The 20,323-nt window shown below is 45.6% G+C and overlaps 1 protein-coding gene across 1 annotated transcript; it reads right to left on the reverse strand.

The window, feature by feature from the left end:
• Positions 1-457: 457 nt before the first annotated feature.
• Positions 458-10,945, reverse strand: LOC146861410 (uncharacterized). The gene is made up of 4 exons (XM_085646432.1): positions 10,920-10,945; positions 7,929-8,011; positions 5,622-5,748; positions 458-1,835 (listed from the first exon to the last, which is right to left on the reverse strand). Exons 2-4 carry the CDS (start codon positions 7,975-7,977, stop codon positions 650-652), a joined length of 1,362 nt encoding a protein of 453 aa, XP_085502558.1. The 5' UTR covers positions 7,978-8,011; positions 10,920-10,945; the 3' UTR covers positions 458-649.
• Between the last annotated feature and the right edge of the window lie 9,378 nt (positions 10,946-20,323).

The raw sequence follows: 20,323 nt of genomic DNA on the forward strand, positions 1-20,323 counted from the left end.
GTGCATCATTAAATATGTCAAATCAGCTTTAACCGCTGCACCATCCACAATTACATTGTGGCCTATACATCTTTATGAAACTACATACCAATATGTTCTTTACCACCACAATCAACACAATACTATTGCCAATGCCTTTTCATTACCAGCTCCAGTAGTCTGAAAACCCTAAACTCAATTACAACCCTCTGCCCTAACCCCTAATTAGATCCCTAACTCTAACCCTAACCATCTAACACACACCTTAACCCTGATTCCCAACCTTCTACCCCAACCCAAAGATTAACTTATTCTAATCCAGTCCCACAGACCCTATCCCAAACCCTCATCACAACTACAAACCATAGCCCCCAACTTAACCAATGTATATCGGATAATGTCAGGGCGGCACGTTCCAGCTATTCAACAAGAGAAACAATGCAATGGTAGACACATTAACCAGGCTTGAAATGCGGTATGCAAGATCTATTTTATTGGTCATGTGCAGCTTTCAAGAGGATGTTTCATTATTTTATTTTACAAATATTCCCAGAAATGGAGTTTGGAGTTTCTGCACTGTCTTATTATTAAATCTGCTGATGAGTCTGGATGTGTTTTCTGTTAAATAACAGCGGGTTCTTCAGAATATTGGTGTTGGTCGATGAGCCCATCAGTTCTCAGCCTGGTCATTCCTGTTCAGGAAGGAGGTGATCTGATCTCTCATGCCCCCTTCAAGCATGTCCAACTGATCCTGGACTTGACGAGTGTATGGATCCAGATTCCTCTTCATGTCTTCAGCTCTCTGGATGATCATTTGTTTTAGATCCTCTCCATATGGGGAGGCTGACTGGCTGAACTCCTCGATCCTCTGGTTCACCTTCTTGTTAAAGTCTTCCAAGTAGGGTGATAAACTTTGCCCAATGTCGTCCAAGTGAAGTTTCTCCTTGATTTGGTTGGTGGAGGAGAGTATTTGCTGTCTCACATCTTCCACATTGACAGAGATCTTGGTTCTCATATCGTCTATGTTTTTCTGCATCTGGAAGGTCATGATCTCAATCTTTTGGTTGAGGTTTTCTTGGACATTCTGTGCGTACGGTGTCAAATGCTTCTGCAGCTCCTCAATGTTCTGCTCAATCCTCGCCAGGACCTCATCACTGTAAGGGCCCAGGTTCTTCTTCATCTGCTGCGCTTTTTCACAGATCTTTCCCTGAAGTTCCTCAGCGTACGGGCTAAGGGCCAAATGCAGGTTGCCCACATTTTCTTGCAGTTTGGCTTGAAGCTGTTTGGCATATGGTGAGAGTTCAGTCTGGAGGCTTTCCATCTTTTCCTGGAGTTTGGCCTCAAGATCCTCAGCATATGGCTTGATCACTGCTTGAAGGTGGTCAACATTTTCCTGAAGTCTGGCCTCTAGCCCCTCAGCATACGGAACGAATGCTGCCTGGAAGTTATCCATATTTTCCTTGAGTCTGGCTTGAAGCTCCTCAGTATATGGGGTGAGCTGGAGACGAAGCTCCTCTGCATTTTTCTGGACACGAGTGCCAAGTTCCTCGGCATATGGGGTGAGCGCCTGACGAATCTCCTCTGCATTTTCCTGTACTCGACTGGCAAACTCCTCAGCGTATGGAGTCAGCTTCAGCTGTAGCTCCTCAATGTTCTTGTTAAGCTGCTTGTGGATATCATCTGCATATGGTGACACCTTCAAGCGTAACTCCTCCAGCTCCAGGTGTATTTGCTCCTTTAGTTTCTCTGAGTCTTGGGAGAGCCGTGCATGGAGCTGGGCGGTGAATGGAACGAGCTGGCTTTGTAGGTGTGCAGCATAAAGAGGAACATCTTGGAGATTTTCTTGTAGGAGGGTGCTAAGGAAAAAAAAATCAAAAATTGATCAATATTACTATTTTAGATGAAATATCCTATATTTTTAGTATATGACAGCTAACCCTTTTTTCTCCCCTTTCCTCTCTCCTCTTTCTCCAATATCGGTGTCCTAAAATTTCTTGCATCAACCACAAAGTCCATAATAGTCTTAAAAGTGTCTCAAGGAGGTCAATTCTCTAAGCATGCACTATACACGCATTTTGCTTAAATACCTTACTTAGTGAGTACAACAGCCTGGTGGGTTACTCAATTTGGGCATGGAATGGAGAGAAGCTAATAAGGGCATGGCTTGGGTAACAGTATTGTAAAAAGTAAAAGCTCTCTGTCTGTGTAGGTGAGGATGTTGTATAGAGAAGCACTAATACCTCTTAGAACTTAACATTCAAGAATTCTACTTATATAGAATCCCCCCTTGTGCCCAATGTTACCAGTCCCTTGAATTCATGTACTGCTATGTGTTTTGGGATGCAGTGCCCAGAAGAGTGTATTCACAATAGGCCCATGTTCTTACCTTTGGGATAATTGGGCCCTGGAACCCTGTGATCTTATGCACGTTGCCTAAGAAAATGGACCGTTAGGCTTGGGCTGTGAGGCAAAACCAAAGTCTCAAAGCTGGTGTGAGCAGCACTAGAGGTTAAAGAATTGTGATATAACTAAAAGCCCCCTGTCACTGCTGAGGTAAGCAGAAAATAGGAGCAAAAATGTATATGAAACCCATAGTCTTCAAAATAAAACTAGGATGCTATGAAAGCTGGAACAGGCATTTAAAGATGGGAGACATGTTAGATGAATACTGTAGAGATACAATAAGAAACCTCAGAACCTGTGGCCAAAAGAGGAGAGGTGAGGTTAAAGATTTCAATAGCAGGGGCATGGCTTGGCACCAGCCAAGATGGCCATGTACTAAGTGAGCTCCCTGTGACCCAACCTTTCATCCTCAACATCCAACACATTTTCTGACCCTGTCCGCAGTAAAACTACACCAGAGCATGCCACAGTGAGTGGTGGTCTGGTGCAAGTAATTATTTTCTCCCCGCTGATTGTGGACTGGGAGGACCGCCTCGTGTCGAAGGCTGTAACTTGCCGATCCCCACGACTGGAGGACCACATAGCTCCCCGGTAAGATCCCCAATAACCAGAGGTGAGCGCAAAGGTGGGGGGTCGCCTCTCTGGCCCCCCTGCCTTTCCCCAGATGGACTGGTGCGATCTCTTAGAGGCAGACTGTGGGACTGCGTAGCCCACGGCCTGGACAGGCGGTGGATGTGGCCCACGGTGCGGCCCGAATGAGTGAATGAGGGGTTAGAAATGCATCGAAGATTGGGGATTACATGGCAAAGAGAACAGATTGCAGAGAAGCCCTGGGACAGGTGTGAATAGGGGAGGGGCATTGATCTGAGGATATCACAGGGCTCCCCATTTCTCGGAGTGCACAGCCTTGCCGGTGCTGGTGAGAGGTGGTGGCTCAAATAGCATACCGGAGTGGCACCAAGGGGTGCACTGCAAAGATGGAGAGATACAGGGGGGGATTACAGCCATGTGCCTAATAAGCTCAATTGATCTGTCTGGTTCTCTCCTCTACCCGGCCCTCCCCTTTCATGCCTCTTCTCCTTTGGGGGCCTTCCCTACAAGACTTTTGGACTGGTGAGATGGGAGCACAGGGAGCCCAGCAGAGCCAGGTAGTGCCCTGCAAGTACCTGAAGAAAGATTCTTGATGCAACTTAAATGCACTGACTGAGGAATCACCTACAGGGCTTAGACGATGCCGTAAACAGTGCTATGTGACGGGGCGCTAAGCTCTGCTTGGGCATTTAAAGGTGCCTCAAGAAGCTGGACCTGATTTGACTGGAGGAGGCTGTGGCTGCGGGTAATTGTGAGGCGCAGTGGCTCTGCCCTTTCGGCTGTGATGGCCCACTTGTACGTCATACTGATGATCCAACTGAGACGTGGCATGACAGGAGATCAAACAGGGAACTCAGAGGGGCCCAAATGAGGCTCAACAGTAAAGAGCTGAGGCGAACCCTAACCGAGCGACTTGCACTTGCGGTCATGGGTAGAACACGCTGGTGTTGGAGATACAGGCAGAACAAACAGAGACGACAGAACCCTCTCTCAGTGCCATCATGGCTGCCTTAAGCGATACTCAAGGGTACCATTGAACCAAAATTAGATTCGGTGACTGTCAATGTAAATCTCTTCTAATTTCTATAGGAAAGTCGATGATGCACTACGGCAACTCCTGTGGGATTGGGGCAGTTCAAGAATCGCACTCTGCAAGCTTCAGAGAGGGGTATATGAAGAGGGTTTGGTAGTCCAAGATATACACAAATATCACTGGTCGGCACAATTGATCGTAATAAACGACTGAGTGTTCTCGGTCAGTACTGAGCGTGCGTACCCTGTGGAAAAGGAGGCCCTGGGTACTCGGGGCTGCTCCTCACTGCGATATTGAAAAGGATGTGAGGGCGCTCTATCGTTTCATACACAGCTGACGGTAAGGACATGGTGAGAAGCCACTCGATTCCTGGGGTGGGATGACAAACTGACAGACAGCGCTCACTTGGGGGACAGCCAGCTTCCGAAAGAGGTTCTGGATCTGAAGGGGTTCTCCAACCAGGAACTGATAGGCATTGAATGCCTGGGGGATGTGTGGAGAGGGCAAGCATTACTCACATTTGAGGCTCTATGGCAGGAGTATGGAATGGATGAATCGGAACATTTTAAATATTTACAATTGGGTCACGCTCTTAGGCACCACATACTGGAGATGGAGCAATTACCAAAGTTGGCACCTTTGGAAAGATCGTCTCCTACCGGACCCCATGACAGAGAGGGCGGTGTCCTTAATCTATAATCTATAAGAACCTGAGAAATAATTCCCCGGCCATCTGCAGAAGCCACAGGAGTTTTAATAACAAGGATTAGCACATGCGTGTCCATCAACCGAGCTTTGCAAAGGCATTTCTGAACAAATGAGCTTAGAAAAGAGATCTAATGATGACGTTAAAGAAAGACTGTAAGACACATTAAAAAGTGTGAATAGGGTTTGAATGCGGCATTTCCACAACTAAAACATATATTTATTTTGAGCAGGGGGTCTTCGTGGACGGTCCCAAAGAAGAGCGGTTGCTAGAAGGTTGTCTAACAATGGACCATAGTGAAGGGTGATAGGGTAGGACTGAGTGACATTCAACAATGGGACCTTATGAACCTCGCTTGGTGGAAGGACTGCAGGTAATAGGAATTCGAGCATCCCGGCTCTTAGGAACGATTTCCAATACATGTGCTTGACGGGGGACATCTAGAAATGGGCCAGGTGGTATGGCTGCATAGGACCGTTTTGTGTATGAACTAGGTTTGACTAGGTTGAAAGAGTTCTGGAACAGGACGCGGTTGAGGGACATACAAGAAAGGGGCTTGTTGGTTCCATATCTGACAACGGGCCTTGGTCATAAGAAGTTGAACAGGGGGATCTGGCTAATGGATCGGTAAAACTAAAGCCAGTGTTGAGATTTCAATGGTTAGGGGTTATTTAAAGATGCTTAACCATGGGGCTTTAAGAATTCGTAACCATGTCACAATGCGTCTTATCCTAAGAAACTGTAGAAAAATATCTGTAGTGTAAGTATCTACAACAATAGGGAGTAGTGTAAGGATGACTAACAATGGGGCTCGGAGTGATGATTGTAAGCAACGGGACTTGCATGAGGGATAGTGACTGGTCATTGATTTGGTGGATTTTTTTGTTCGTACTGTCAGGCAATGCTTACTTGAACTGTTTGCTGATTTGCGACTCCTGGATCTGTTGCGCTGCCCGCTTCGCGCTGCTGTGTAGTTCCTTTAAGTTATCCCAGAAGCCATCTTCCACCTCATCAGTGCCCACATCTGTGCAGGACCCTGTGGGAACAATAAAGAGGAACAAAGGCACTTGAGAAAGAATCCATACATTATCTGTTTTATGAGGACCACCAGCCTACCGGTCTTTTTGGAGTACACTTCACCAAGGGACACTTCTACAATAAGGTTGCTACAAAGGCTGTCTTGTGGATCCATAATGAATGGCACAACACAGCACAAGGTTGCATTCGATGGGCTCAAAAAAAGCCTTATTGCAAGGGCATGGGTGCACCCACAAGTCAGAATATCATTTTACCGATGGCTTCGAAAATCCCTTCACCGAAGCAAATTTTGCACTTTCTGCTGAATTTCAGGCCAACCTCTATAATTACACATCAAGGATCAGTGCTGAATAGTTTACATGTGTGAAGGATGTGCTGAAATGGACCAATGGGGTTATGGATGTGAGATACCCATTGACGTCGCTTGCATTTACAGGGAGCTTTGGAAGCAGGATGGAAGACACGATAACTTTGAACCTTTGGAATATCCATGTGAGGTATATTACCTGCCCTTGCCAGGATGTAGAGCAAACTAAATGCCACCCCTGGGATGCGGTATGTGAAGGTGCCCAGGAACCACTCGGCTCAGACTTTAGATAACAACAGGTGGTGTTTTCTGCATCCGCAGAGCCCACCCAAGGACGGAAATCTAGGCCTTCGCTATCCTCCTTCCTTTAGAGAGAGGGCGAGATAGACTAGAGGTTCAGGGATATTGAGCATTCAACCAGGAAACAGGGGGCATATTTACAAGTTAAGTGGCGAAGCATGTCGTTAAGCAAAGAAGGCTAACAACACGCTCCGTCACTTCAGAAAATGCAGGGCTGCACGATATTCACTAGAATGTGGTGTAGCCCTGCATTTTCCCCTGCGCTGGCACTGAATTTAGCTGCCTAGCGCCAACACAGACACTCATGACCATAGTGCATTGCAGGGGAAGATTGTTTATGTGCAGGAAGGTGTCCCTTTTTCACATAAACAATCTTTAAATGCTGTTTTGGAGCTTCTATGTGAGCTGCTCAAGTTGCAAAACGTCATTTTTAAAAAAATGATTGTTTATGTGCAGGAAGGGACATCGGTGTTAGGCTGTTTCCATGTGTGCTGCACAGCACACATAGAAACAGCAAAAACAAGGAGAAAATAAACATTTCTTCTCGTTTTGCCAGGTTAAGAGCAGGCTTTCCCTGGTCTTTATTTTGGTGCTGCCCCATATTTACGCCACCCTTGCAAAATCAATGGGTGTTGCAGTGGAACGCCCACAGCAACACTCATTGCCCTCCCCTTTCAGGATAAGCATAGTGCGAAAGGGGGCCTTATTACAAGGCAGCGTTAAGCCACACTAGGAGGCATATTATCAAGGGCTAGCGATATTTTTATTGCCGCGTTTGCGTCCGTTTTCGGACGAAATGCAACGATAAAAATATCGCTTTATTTACAAGAGCACATTAACGCATGTGAAATGGGATTAGCGCTGGATTCAACATCGCATCGCCTTGCATCGCTAATGAGATGCAAGGGAGGTGTGTCCCGTGAAACAACATGGGATATTATCGTTAACCCAGCTTCTCTCTATTTACAAGTGTATCGCTAACACGCATCGCGATATTAAAATCAGCGCTAACCGGGTATTTCGCCGGTTTGTAACGCCTGCTATTTTTCTTACTAAGCCATATCTATAATGGGAGGTGGATTGTTATGCTGAGTCCACGTCTCTCTATCTACAAGGTTTTCCCTAACGCGCTTTTCTATCGCTGGAATTCCGGCGATTTTCACCCTTTCTGCCGCTTTTGCCTGGATTTCTATCGCCTCGGCGATGCGCATTGGTAATAGTGCGCTAACCGGGCGATAGATTTTGGCAATAGTCTGCGTTAAAATTTCATACGCTAATTGCGGACAGCAATAAATATCGCTGCCGCTTGATGATATGATCCTAAGTGACTTAACGCTGCCTTGTAAACAAGGCGGAGGCTCTATCACCACCACAACGTCCTGAAAAGTGATGCTGTGGTGGCGATAGGGGCTTGTAAATATGCCCCCAAGTGCTTCCGGTACGGCTTCCGCTCTTGACTGCTTGAGTGACCCTGGGTAAAACACCATCCCCTGGTGCCAAAGTGGTTGCTAAATAGTGTTAAGTGCTCTGCAAATAAAGCTGACGTCAGAAGCCAAAGATTCTGCTCTTACCTGTAATGGCCAGGAAGGCCAACACGACGCCGATGGATTTCACAAACATCTTCAGCTTCGAAAGGAGCTTCGGGGGGTGGAACCTGTGAGAGAAAATATTGGGTTTAGTACAAAAGGGGAGAGGAGGGGCTTAGAGCCGAAAAGGCTGCCAGTTGCCACGGATTGGGTGGGTGAGGGGCTCCCTTTATGCCGAGTTCCCAACATCAGAGCCACGAATCCCTCCATCAAACACCTCAGTCTGGTGAAATGCCAACCCAAGCATGTCTGGGAAGTTGCTGCCTGAGGTCTGAAGCCCCCACTGTACAGGGCAACGTCTTTAATGCCCGCATCCATCATCCTGGCCCGTCAGGTATCGACTCTTATCACTGCTGTATCTCAGGCGGCCCCAGCCATTCCGCACACTCCATTCCAGTGTCTCCCATCTTCAGCGTGTTCACTGCCAAGGGGTCACCTTTTAACCATCGGCCTTTACCACTGAAGTGTCTGTGGTGCTCGGTGAACCTACGCCCCCCTGTGCCAGACCAACCCACCTTAAATCACGTGGATGCACTGTAACATGCCCCAACAACAGCCTCTCCCATAACTGCAATGTCTGAGCCCAGGCACCCTCACGCCACATTAAACATCACTCCTCACTACGGTGTCTGAGGTGCTCGCCTGTTACAGCCAGCACCCCGACTCCCTGAAGTGTCTATGGCAGTGCTTAATTTGAACCGGTGGTTTCCGGTGCTCGGCACCAGCACTTAATTCTCAAAACTGGTACTTATGACAGCCCACCACATGCCGGTGCAGTTTGCTTATTTTGAGATAAGCCCATCAGCAGAGAGTTTAATAACTCAAGAAACATTAAGCATGAATAATACCTGCCATCCATGCCTTTCTTATAGCTCTGTGTGGCCTGGAATAGTGTGAATTGTCACTCTTGTGGGAGTGTGATGGTTAGTAACTGTGTTGGTGCTGTCATTGGCAGTGGGTGGTGCAAGCTGCAATGGCCTCCGAGAAGGGCCCTGGCACGTAATTTTTTAATTTTTATAAATTAGGCACTGCATGGAGCGCTGAGCCCCCCACAGCCCCCCACCCAGCAGCCCCAATCCCTAGAGTCGACGGTCCTCTGATCTCACAGCCCTCTTCCCTGCAGTGTATCATAACCCGCTCAGCTGTCGACTTTCACAGCCCTCTCAGCTATAAACCTCCAGCACTGAATTGTGTCTGTGGCTTCGTTGCCCCATCCTCCACCGGCCCCCAAGTCAGCAGCCCCTCTCAGGGCAGTGCCACTTCCGGTTATATGCCTTCACCCCTTAAAGCAGCGAACCTCACCTCTCCTGTACCTGAAGTGCAGATGTGCACCTCCTCGGACAAGAATAGCCCTCCGTTAGAACAAAGGGCAAACCCAATAGTCACTGGGACCTGGGTAACAAACAGTATAAATGCAAATGGTCCCAGAACATACGTAAAATTGAAAAAAGGTAAACAAAATAACTGTTGCAACGAATAAGGCAGAACCAAAGTGTTATTTAATCACACTTGGAACAAGCACATAAATGCATTTGAAAAAATCACACTATTTAAAAAGGTGCAGGGTGCCACGGGGAAGGGGAAGGAGTGACGAGTTAGGTAGGGTAGTAGGATAAGTGACATATAAGTGTTCATAACAATAATACAAATCAATTGCTGGGCACGTTGCTGTCGTGCCGATTAGTCAGGATTAGAGTCATTCATTGACAAAATTGAATGTTTAACCGAACAACCATATACAAGTGATAGTCCACAGTGCTCAACGCACTATTGAATGTATTGGCATGGTGGGATGTCGACGTTTCGACCCCTCTTCCAAGGTAGGTTGATTAAATCCTTACAGGTGGGGTCTTCCTCAGGACAAAGAGGATGGTTGAAAGGGGAAGGTGGGCACCTATAAAAAGATGGGTAGGAGTTAAAGAGTAGTAGAGCCAAGCGGGGATTTAAAATGCGAGGCTGGATATGGAAAATAAATGCCATAATTACCAGTTAAAGGAACGAACATCTAATCAGTGTCAGCTTAACAGCAGGGCAAAAAGGCTCCAAAGACGGGTGGGAGTGAAAAGCACCTAAAAAGAATTAAAGGTGACATTGGAGTCAAGAAAATTTATTAAATTTGAATAGGTGGACAGAGGGTATGACTCCGTGTGAAAATGGACTTACGTGTATTGCTTGAAACAAAAGGGAGGAATTGATTACTCCATCGAAGCACACCGTCGCGTAGATCGGTATGTTGAGTGAAAATGAATCACTGGAAAAACAGCCTCTACAAACCAAATGGAGAGAGTGCTCATTTTAAATGTGAAACCGGATAGGTGAGAAATACAATGCCAACAGGACCTGGCCGCCCAACCTATCATCCGTATACTACGATATACAAAGGAGGGGGCGAGAATCCACAGACTAGGAAATAGACGTAGGAGAAACAGAATGAATCCAAGGAGCGAAATATCGCTTACACAATATGCATGAAAAAAGCACAATCATACGTTGAAATGTGGACGAACTCGTCGTGTGAACCATAAAAAACCCATAAGGGGGACTGGCCAATAAATTAATAAAAAACACAAAGAAAGAATTCAATATGAGAAAAGAACGCTTAACGCAATATGCAAAGGACAGGCAAAATCGTCAGTATACACGGGGACGCACTATTTATGGGAAGCATGGAAAAACATGGGTATACTTATCGGTCGGTTATGCCAAATACAGCGGGATGCCATACAGGCAGTGACTATACTTTGAGGCTGCGTTCGAGTCTCCAACTGCTTGGATATACCAGCTTACTGAGACCTCGGAGCGGCTCCCTGATATGGAGAACGCTTATGACCGCGTGGGGGGGAACTGGCCAATAAATTACATAAATAAAACAAACCACTTTGAAAGAATTCAGTACAAGAAAGGATCGCCCTCCATCATAACATCTGGATCTCTGGCATTCACCAGACCCTCGCAAGCCCCTCTTCCACAACTCACCTCTGGAGTCTACACCTGCTGGCTGGCCTCTGCTGGTACCAACCGCTTGTGCCTCGCTGGTATTTATACCAGAGCAAACGCCCTCACCTCTGGGTACAGCGCCCAGAGGAAGACCAGAAGGCGCCGCTGGACTTTAGACGCGGGCAGACGTGTCACCTGTGGACGATGCCTTATCTGTGGTGATGCTGGAGCCCTCGGAGGTGCCATCAGCAAGTGACGCGCAGGGCACTGATCTGCATAACTGGACTGCAAACCAACAGCGGATGGTAATATGTGGAGCACACGTCCCACATTTCACCGATCGAGCTCAAAGTGCGAGCTCAACCCTCTTCCCTTTTACAGGGGCCACCGCATTCGATTTTATCTGCAGTCATTAGGTCTCGCGAGCCAAAGGCTCGAAGAGACATTTTATATCTGGGTTTTCAAAGTGCTGCCGTGGCCTAAAGCTACAGTGCATGTGCGCGGGCGCGCGCGCCGCGCTTACTTTCACTTTCGCGGCCGCACGGCCGCTTTGATCGCGATCGTGATCACTTTCAATTTCGCGGCCGCACGGCCGCTTTGCTGCACAGACCCAGCCTCCTCTGCCGGCACACCCACAACTGGCAACATTACTAGCGCTTGTTTTTGTTTATTTCCAAATATACACAGTTCATGCAAATCGCACATTTTTGGCAAAAAAAAGCATTCATGTATGCGTCCAAGAACACACAATCCTGGATTCCCAACACACCAGTTCAAAGGCGAACTCACTGAACCAATTATAGAAATGCGTGGCTGCCGAAATGCCTTTTATATGCTTTGGCATATCTTCCATTGAAAAGCACAGAAGTTGTCGGCGAACTGAGAGTGCGTATTATCTATCGCTCTGTAGTTTCACTGCAAGTCTTCATTTGGTGATCAATTTCGCCGCCTAGTACTACGAACCGTAGAGCTATGTTGTTTGAGCGGTCTGTGGTAATAGTCTTTCTGATAGAAGTGGTGTGCGCGCCCCCCCCTGCTGTTCTTTCAGTCCATTAAAGATGAGTCCATTCTTTAGGGGAACCCCGTGGAGGTTAATTCTCCCAGCAGGCGCCCTTTGTGGTCATGGGTTTCAAAAACAGTCTATATCGAGCATGCTATGGACACATCTGAAAAGCCTTCACGACCTGAGGACTCGTAAGAGAAAATAATTAAAACAGATTACGCTTTTCACACTGTGAAATATTATGTGGCGTATAACCAAATAGACAGTTAACATTTCATCAGTATCTTAGTAACCTTTTTTTAGTGTCACATGGCAAATCACTGCATTTACTATTTGAAACCAAATGAAACAAGCATTGAAAAGATTGTTTTATTGCGTGTGCCGATTTACACGTAAAATCTGTAGCACAATGACCATTTCAACAACAGGTAGTCGGTCTGTTGTCTTTGAGCATTGTAGAGGCTATACAGTGAGATGAACGGATTAAACGCCTTATAAAGATGAACACAACATTGAAAGTAATACAGTTTGTACAGTATGGCAATGTGGTAATGCAGCAAATTATTAAACTATTAAACGTCTTTTATTACTAAAATTAGCAGGAGATTAATACAAATCGTCCTCGCAGTGTGGTCTCTTTCTCTCTCCCTCTCTCAACTCACATGCAGTCATTCCTCCATCACCGCGCACCCTCACAGTCCCTCCCCTCCATCATCTTGCACCCCCACCCCTCCATCATTTCCACCCCTCCATCTCTTCCACCCCTCTGTCACTGCTCACCCTCACAGTCCCACCCCTCGCACTCTCACAGCCCCACCCTCTGCATTAAACTACTGCTTTCACTCTGCAGTGTCTAATCCCATCCTCTCATGCTCTCTTCCTCTCATCCCCCTCACAGTGTCACCCCTGCATCACCACAAACTGTCTGCCCACCGACGCTCCCTCCCTGCATTCCACCAGCCTCACATCCTCACTGTGTGCAGCCTCTCCCCCCCCTTTGACCTCACATCTCCCACTCCTCCGTCACTCACCCTCTGCCTCACCCCACCAGCTGTCTCACTCCATGATGTTATACCCTGTCATACCTCCCAGCCTCGCATCGCCCCCCTCTCACCTCACTCAGTCTTATCCCACCTGTTACGTGCCTGCATGCTTTCACCCACCACTCTCCCCTCAGTCTCGCTTCCTTCCCATCTTATCTCTCACCCCTGCATCACCTCACCCCCTGCCTCATCCTACCCTCATTTCACCACCATCGCAGTGTCACTCGGCACATCCCTGCCCTCCGGAGCAGATTCCTCACGCTGCCTTAAACATCTGCCCCTGTACTCAGCACCACTGCCCTGCACCTACACCCAGGGGGCAGGGGCACCCCGACGCCAGAGGAGCCCGCTTTTGGGACCTTATTAGTGTTTAGTTATGCAGCACAATATCCTTTGTGCACCAACATTAACTGTTGCATGGTTAAACACTTATAAGGTCCCAAAGGCGAGACCTATTGGCTATGCCAATGCTTGTTTTTAAATTCCGTCCTAGCCTTTGGAGTGATAGATTGCTGTACATAGCGACCAGAAGAGGCGCTGTAAGGAAAGCACGAGTGTCCAAATTACATATACAATAACAGGGCTATTTTTCCCCGTATATTTAGACAGTTTATTACTTTGTAGTCTGTGACGTCAGAGGGCAGAGAGGGCAGACTACAATGAGCAGACAATGTATCTTGGTGGGTGGGTCACAAGAAGGCAGAGTGGAGACTGAGGGTTGGAGCGAGACATAAATTAGTTGATTAATGCAACATAAGGGGCGAGGGGTAAATGATAGAACAGTAATGCATGAATGTCTTTTGTGAATCGAATGACCACGTGGCGAGTTGGGGGAGAGAGGGGTTGGTCATGCATTGATGAGAACTTCCACCAGACCCTTTGCTTGGTAACTCTGGATCTCCAGTTATGTAACCCTACAGTAGCAGGAAAGCCTTTGGTGTCCCAATCCAAAATACCCGTTAATCTACTAGTTTGACTGGTTTGCAGAGGGAGGGGGGGAGGGGGTGCTTACAACTAAGACACATCTGGAGGGCTAGGCGAGGGTGTCCATGTAAAGTGTAATGGTCACCCCCAGCCTTTTGCTGCTGGATGCTGTGGTAATTGATCTGAAAGTGTCCTGCTAACCAAGCCCCAGCACCAGTGCTTTTTTCCTTAAACTGTAACTGTGAATTGGTACACCCAAATGGCAAAGAACTTTTACACCCCTGTAAAGCCCTAGTATATGTTACCAGTGATACCCAGGGCAGGGATGTAAAAGGGGTGCCAGGGCTGCAGCCCTTATGGTACCACCCTGAGGGACACGAGTGAAACCAAAGGTTGCAGGCCAGCCATATGAGCCCCGCACAAGCAGCTTGCCTGCTCGAGTTTGACACTGCACACACCATGTGTGACTGGGTCACCTCACTGCATGTAATACAGGTCAGTCACCCCTAAAGTAGGCCGCCCGTTAGCCCAGGAGGCATTATATTGTATGTGTGGAAATATATGTACAAGCATACATTTCCCTTTGGTAGCATTCTAAACGTAATTGTACGGCAAGTGCCCGACCCACAATAGGATAACATGGGCTGGACACTGGACATCTCCAGATGTCCAACTCCATTATGGAACAATAAATTCCTTTCATGTTTGGTGTCAAACACAGTGCTTTTTAACCCCAGACACGATAGTGGTGTCAAGGTTTAACAAGCATATAATTAGCTGGCACTTTAGACAGTGCCCACCAAGTCAACCCAGTGTTCTTGTGCCTTGGCAGGCTTTTGCAAGTGTTTGCCGCCGAGACAGAGATCTGACCAAATGCTGGGGAATGTGTGCAGCTCCCAGAGGTCAGAGACAAAGACCTGTGTGTGCAGAAGGTGACACCTCCACCCACACAGGATGACTAGTCAATGGTAACCTCCAAGGCCTCACCAGTGCTTCTGGACAAAGGAATTTGTCCCCCATCGAGGACAAAGCCTCTCCCTACCCCAGGCACTGTCTTTCGAGGCTGGTGGGTAAATTAGCTATTCGGGAGGTGAACACATCCACAAGGCTTAACACACCTCTAGGGTGCTGTAGCTGATGTGCACAGTCGAGGATGGCTTTGGCCATCTGGAATTTAGCCTGAAAAGTAGGTTCTAACTGGTTTAGTGACATTCACTTACAGGATGTGGTCACTAAAGGGGAGGATTAGCCACAACAGTAGATGCCCAAGGGCTACCAGTTCTCACACCCACTAACACCCCCTAAATCTAGGATTTAAGGTGCAAACTGGGCAACAGAACCTTGAATTCGATGTGATACCGAGAAGAGACCTACTTCCACGACAAGGCCAGTTCCAAAAGGAAGAAGAACCCCTCTGCAAACTCCAGACTTCACAAGAACTCAATTGGGCTACAGGAACTAGTCCCCTGCAGTCGGCAGGCACAAACCCCTAAGTCCATGACCTTGAAGTACTGTTCAATGATCTGTCCGGTGTGGCCACTCAAACCTAACTGGGCAGGTGGTTTCTGGGAACTGTAGTCCTTGCCCTCAGTGAGGCTCAGCTTTCTACAACGTTCCCCTGGTCCTCTGGAAGAAGATTTCCTCAACCACAGTGCTTGCAAGTACCAAGGCTTGTTAGTGGCAGTCCGATTACTACCTGATTTAGTCGACACTTCAAAAGAAGGGTCCACCTGCACAAATGACCATCCACTCCTGTAGCTCCATCGTGAAGATCCTGCACTTGTTTTCATCCTCTCTTGTCATGCCCCGCAGCACCAGTTGCTGTGGATCCTGTTCAGCACCACGGATAGCAAGATGCACCTCCGCACCTGAGTCCTCTGAGCCAGGTAGATCCGATCTGCCTATGTTGGACAATTCTTGAAAAAATTCGGCTTCAGAAGGGCTCTAATCCTGACAGTACACACAAAAAACGCGAGGTCTTTTGGATTTTTGTCCTTAACACCAAGGACAAGGGCCTGAATGAATCCCTTCCTTGGGAAAACGTGATTCTGTAGGATCTCTCTGTTCTATAACCTCTAGTTGGTTCCAAGCTTTGCTTCATATGATTGGCCTCCTCTAGTTGTATTTTGTAGTTACACCTTTTTTGTGTCTTTACCCTTCCTTATTGTCTATATATTACGGCGATATTGGTCCTGTCTTTGTTATAGTTGTAATTTTTCGCTTTGGTGTTATCATTTTTGAATTCGTTTCTTTCTTTCCCCTCACTATTGGGTCTCTTCTTCCTTTTATTTTATTTTGGGTTTTGGCCCTTTTAATTCATTACGGCCTGATCCCGTTTCATTGGCCATGTTGTGTTTTTGACACGCCCCTGATCTGGTCCTTGCGGGATTGGAGGGTTTAAACTTTAAATAGCCTGACCTCGGCAGGGCTTCCCCTGTTAGTGATGACTTCCCATGAACATTTTTGCTAAGACGCCGGTCGATCGTTTTCAACGCTGTTTCTATCTCTCAAGGTACGTTGCTTCTAATATCTTCGTGCAGCCTTTTCTATGTCCGTTTCTTATTTCTTTCTTCATGTCAAAAATCTCTCTGAATTCGGCCTTCCTTTGACAGTAATCTTTCCGTTATCTCGGTATTCACTGTACATGCTTTTTTAGTCACTCTAGTGCTACGCTTTACTGAATATTTTATTTTTTCCGTTTTCAGCACTGCTTATCCGATTTGAATTTATACCCGTTAGCTGCCAATTTTGCTATACGTTGTGTTTTACCTTGATGTCAGGTGAGCCGCTTACACATCTTCTGTTTATTATTTGGATTTGCTTGTTATATTGTTGCACTTTGACGCAAATTCGCGAACTATGGTGCTGTGTTTTATTAGATACTTTGTAACGGCTTCCTCGCTTCTTGGTTTCTCTTTTGTTTGTTTTTTCTGCACTAGAGTTGAGCCCGCTGGAATGGCCTTTCTCCTAAAAGATTGAACCCCTTTTAAGGTTCTTCTGCTGCTAATTAGCCCTGATGATTTGACCCCTCATGATATTTAGGTAATTCTTTTTCCCTTTATCTCTTTTCTTCATGTAGCTGTAGGGCCCTTTTGCTAATAGCATCTATTTGGACATTCGTCTTTGTTGAATGCTTTTTGCTGTTTATTTATTTTCTTCTTCTTTGATGTATATTTATTTAGATCTTTTATTTTTTTACTTTGATTAGAGTGATTTCTTTGCTCTTTGTGGAATTTCATTTCGGAAGTAATTGCGCTGAACAGCCCCTCTTTATCGACGCAGGTAAGCGCTACATTTAGATGTCATTACTTATAGAGGGCAATAATATTCTTTTGCGATTTTGACACGGTTTTTGTTTGTTTGTTGTATAGTGGTTTTTGCATTTTTTGATGTTCATCCTCTTCTTTTTTCAGTCTTAACTTTGACCTCTGGTGCTTACAAATTAAAATTTAAAATTGAAAGTTTTATCTTTATTGGTTTTGCCTGTGACACTCGGCATGGATAATATATATAACCTGTTCTTTTTGTTATTTTATCTACTGGCGGTCGCCAGTAGATAGTTATAGTTAGGACCATGTTTCCATAGGAAATCCGCAACATTCTATTTGGAATAACTTTGGCGCCGGTTGACGAATCCTCGCGAAATTTTCAAAATAGGTGAGGCGCTCCGCTCCTACCCTGAAAGTCTCGGGGGGATTCGTCAAGTGGGGGCTGAGAAAAAAGGGGGGTCCCAAAACACGTTTTCCCCATGCAATTTTCCATAGGGACCTTTAGTCCAAGGTGCAGCCCGAACGGCTGAACAGAATTACTTGAAATTTGGCAGAGAGGTAGTCCTCAGCTCAGGGATGTGCCTTTTGCATATATGGAGTTAATCTGTTCAGTAGTTCCCGAGAAAATTGTTAAAAGCACATACATATCTATAGCCGCGCACCGTGCGAGCACCCTAACGTGCGCGAGCATAATTCTGATTGGTGGTTACATGTTAGTCAGCGTTCGAATCGGTCGAAATCAGGAAGTGTTGGCCGCCATTTTGTTTGTTTTCAGTGCGAGAGTGAAAAAGGAAGGTGGCGAACGTGAAAAGGGGGCAGGGTAGAGAGTTCCTGACACCCTAGCCTTTGTCAGGGGGTCCTGAAGGACCCAGAAGGCAGAAAAAAAATAGTTTAATTATTATTTTTTTTAAATCGCGAGGGTGCGTGCACCGTGCGCGCACGGTGAAAAACCAAAAAAAGAAAAAAAAACATTTAAATTTCTTTTTTAATACGTGGTTTATTGTAAAATAAATATATAAAAAAAATAATAATACTTACATAACTTAGCATTTAAAAAACCGTACAAATTCACTGAAAAAACCATAGGTTTCACACACGTTATAGTTAGGAATTAGCATTTAAAAAACCTTGCAAATTCACTTAAAAAACCATAGGTTTCACACATGTTATAGTTAGGTGGATATTTCTCTCGTAAAAAAACAATGAAATTCCCCCGTTATAGTTAGTTCAGATAACTATAACTCGCGCGGCCGCCACTCTATCACAAGGATGATGTCATCAGTGATGTCATGAGTGATGCCACTGACCATGTCATGAGTGATGTAATATGTGACGTCATCAGCAGTGGATTGCGGTCGCGCGAGTTATAGTTATCTGAACTAACTATAACGGGGGAATTTCATTGTTTTTTTATGAGAGAAATATCCACCTAACTATAACGTGTGTGAAACCTATGGTTTTTTAAGTGAATTTGCAAGGTTTTTTAAATGCTAATTCCTAACTATAACGTGTGTGAAACCTATGGTTTTTTCAGTGAATATATATATATATATGCACATACACACATATTTTATCTTTTTTCATTTTTGACAGGTCCCGTTCCTATTGGTGCTGTTTGTTACGCCCTGAAGAAGGTGGTACTCCTTATTAGGAGTTGTTTCACCGAAACGCGCGTCGGCGTTTTGAACAGGGCCCCACCATTTCTCCTACCTGATTGAAGCTTGAAACTGTGCCTCTCACAAATCTTGGATACCATCTTTATATATATTTATATATCTATTTGAACAACTACAAGAACTCTTCTTGAGGTTTTGTTCTTGGGTGGGGCCTATGAGTGCTGTCTGTCCGCACCATAATGAACAATGTGGTTGTGCGATGTTGTATGAATGTGTTTTGGATACGAATGAGTGTATGATTGATTAAGCTCTTTTTCCTGATTGGGAACCTGTCACTCTCTCCCCTTTTTCCGTCTTGCATTATAATTGTATTTTGTGATTCACTTATTTTTTGCTGTGCATCAATCGCACTTGTCTGAATTATTATTTTTTGATGCGAATTGTGTTTTTGAATTTATTATATGTATAAAATGTGATTTGTATACTTTGATTATATCTGAAAGAATCTAATAATAATATATAAAAGAAATAATAAAAAAAGAAAAATTTATGTGATATCCTTTTCCCTTATCTTTTCTCAATTCTCAAGACGTGTTTATGTATGTGTATATAAATTTCGGGTTTGATCCAGCCAGAGTGTCTTTAGATTGTACTTAAGTATATGATACACTGTACCTGTTTTAAATAATAAGGGTAGAGTATAGTTTTTGTGTTCTAATTGACTTTCCCCTGATTCTCTACCCATATTAGCTTTCTAGGGGTCCCCTTTGTTTATTGAGGCTGAACTTCAAAGACAGGTATGTAAAGCATTTAAAAACACCAATTCAGTAAATATTTAAGACACAACACACAATAACATTTCAACACCAATTTATAAAAATAGGAAATATTGTTATCTTTAAATGACACCAAAACAAAACACATCCAATGTCGGGAACCAGGGATATTCACTTCTAAAGATTAAACACTTTTTAGTGCTTAGAAACCAATAGTGCCACTTCTGGACATTTGGTCAACCTCTGACCAGGACAAAGTCAAAGTTTGAGGCCAACCGTGATGGAGCCCTGGTCAGACACACTATGAGGAAGGCCCCGGTCAAGATTTTTCCTTCACACTTGAACTTTTCTGGAGGATTTCTCACCAGACGTTGTGCAGTCTCCTACGACAGGCCCGATTCGATGAGGGTTTGCCGGATGGCCTTTCTCTGAGGATCTGGTCATCCTCTGGAGCTTTTTCACAAAAGTTCACCAAACGTTCCCAAACTTCTGGAACTTCTTTCTAAAGTTCCTCTTGAGGGTCCAAAGTGTTCAAAACACAATCCAAGGGTCTAGAATCTCCAAGAAGGGCCTTGAAAGGTTGAGAACATAGTTCCCACAAAGTGCACCTGGAGAGCACCCTTAAAAGTCCACTGGATACACTCCAGGCAGGGGACTCTTGGCGGAGTTGATGCAGGCGTGTTCTGTCAACCTGTATCTTTCAGGGAGCCCACTCTTTATTCCTCTTGAAACAACGTACTCCAAAGGGCTGTAGTTCCAGATAAGGCAGCAGGCGCAGTCAGTCAGAATGCAGGGCCTGATGGTGCAAATCA

This window comes from Triturus cristatus, chromosome 3_1 (genome assembly GCF_964204655.1).
Source record: "Triturus cristatus chromosome 3_1, aTriCri1.1, whole genome shotgun sequence".
Taxonomy (NCBI): domain Eukaryota; kingdom Metazoa; phylum Chordata; class Amphibia; order Caudata; family Salamandridae; genus Triturus; species Triturus cristatus.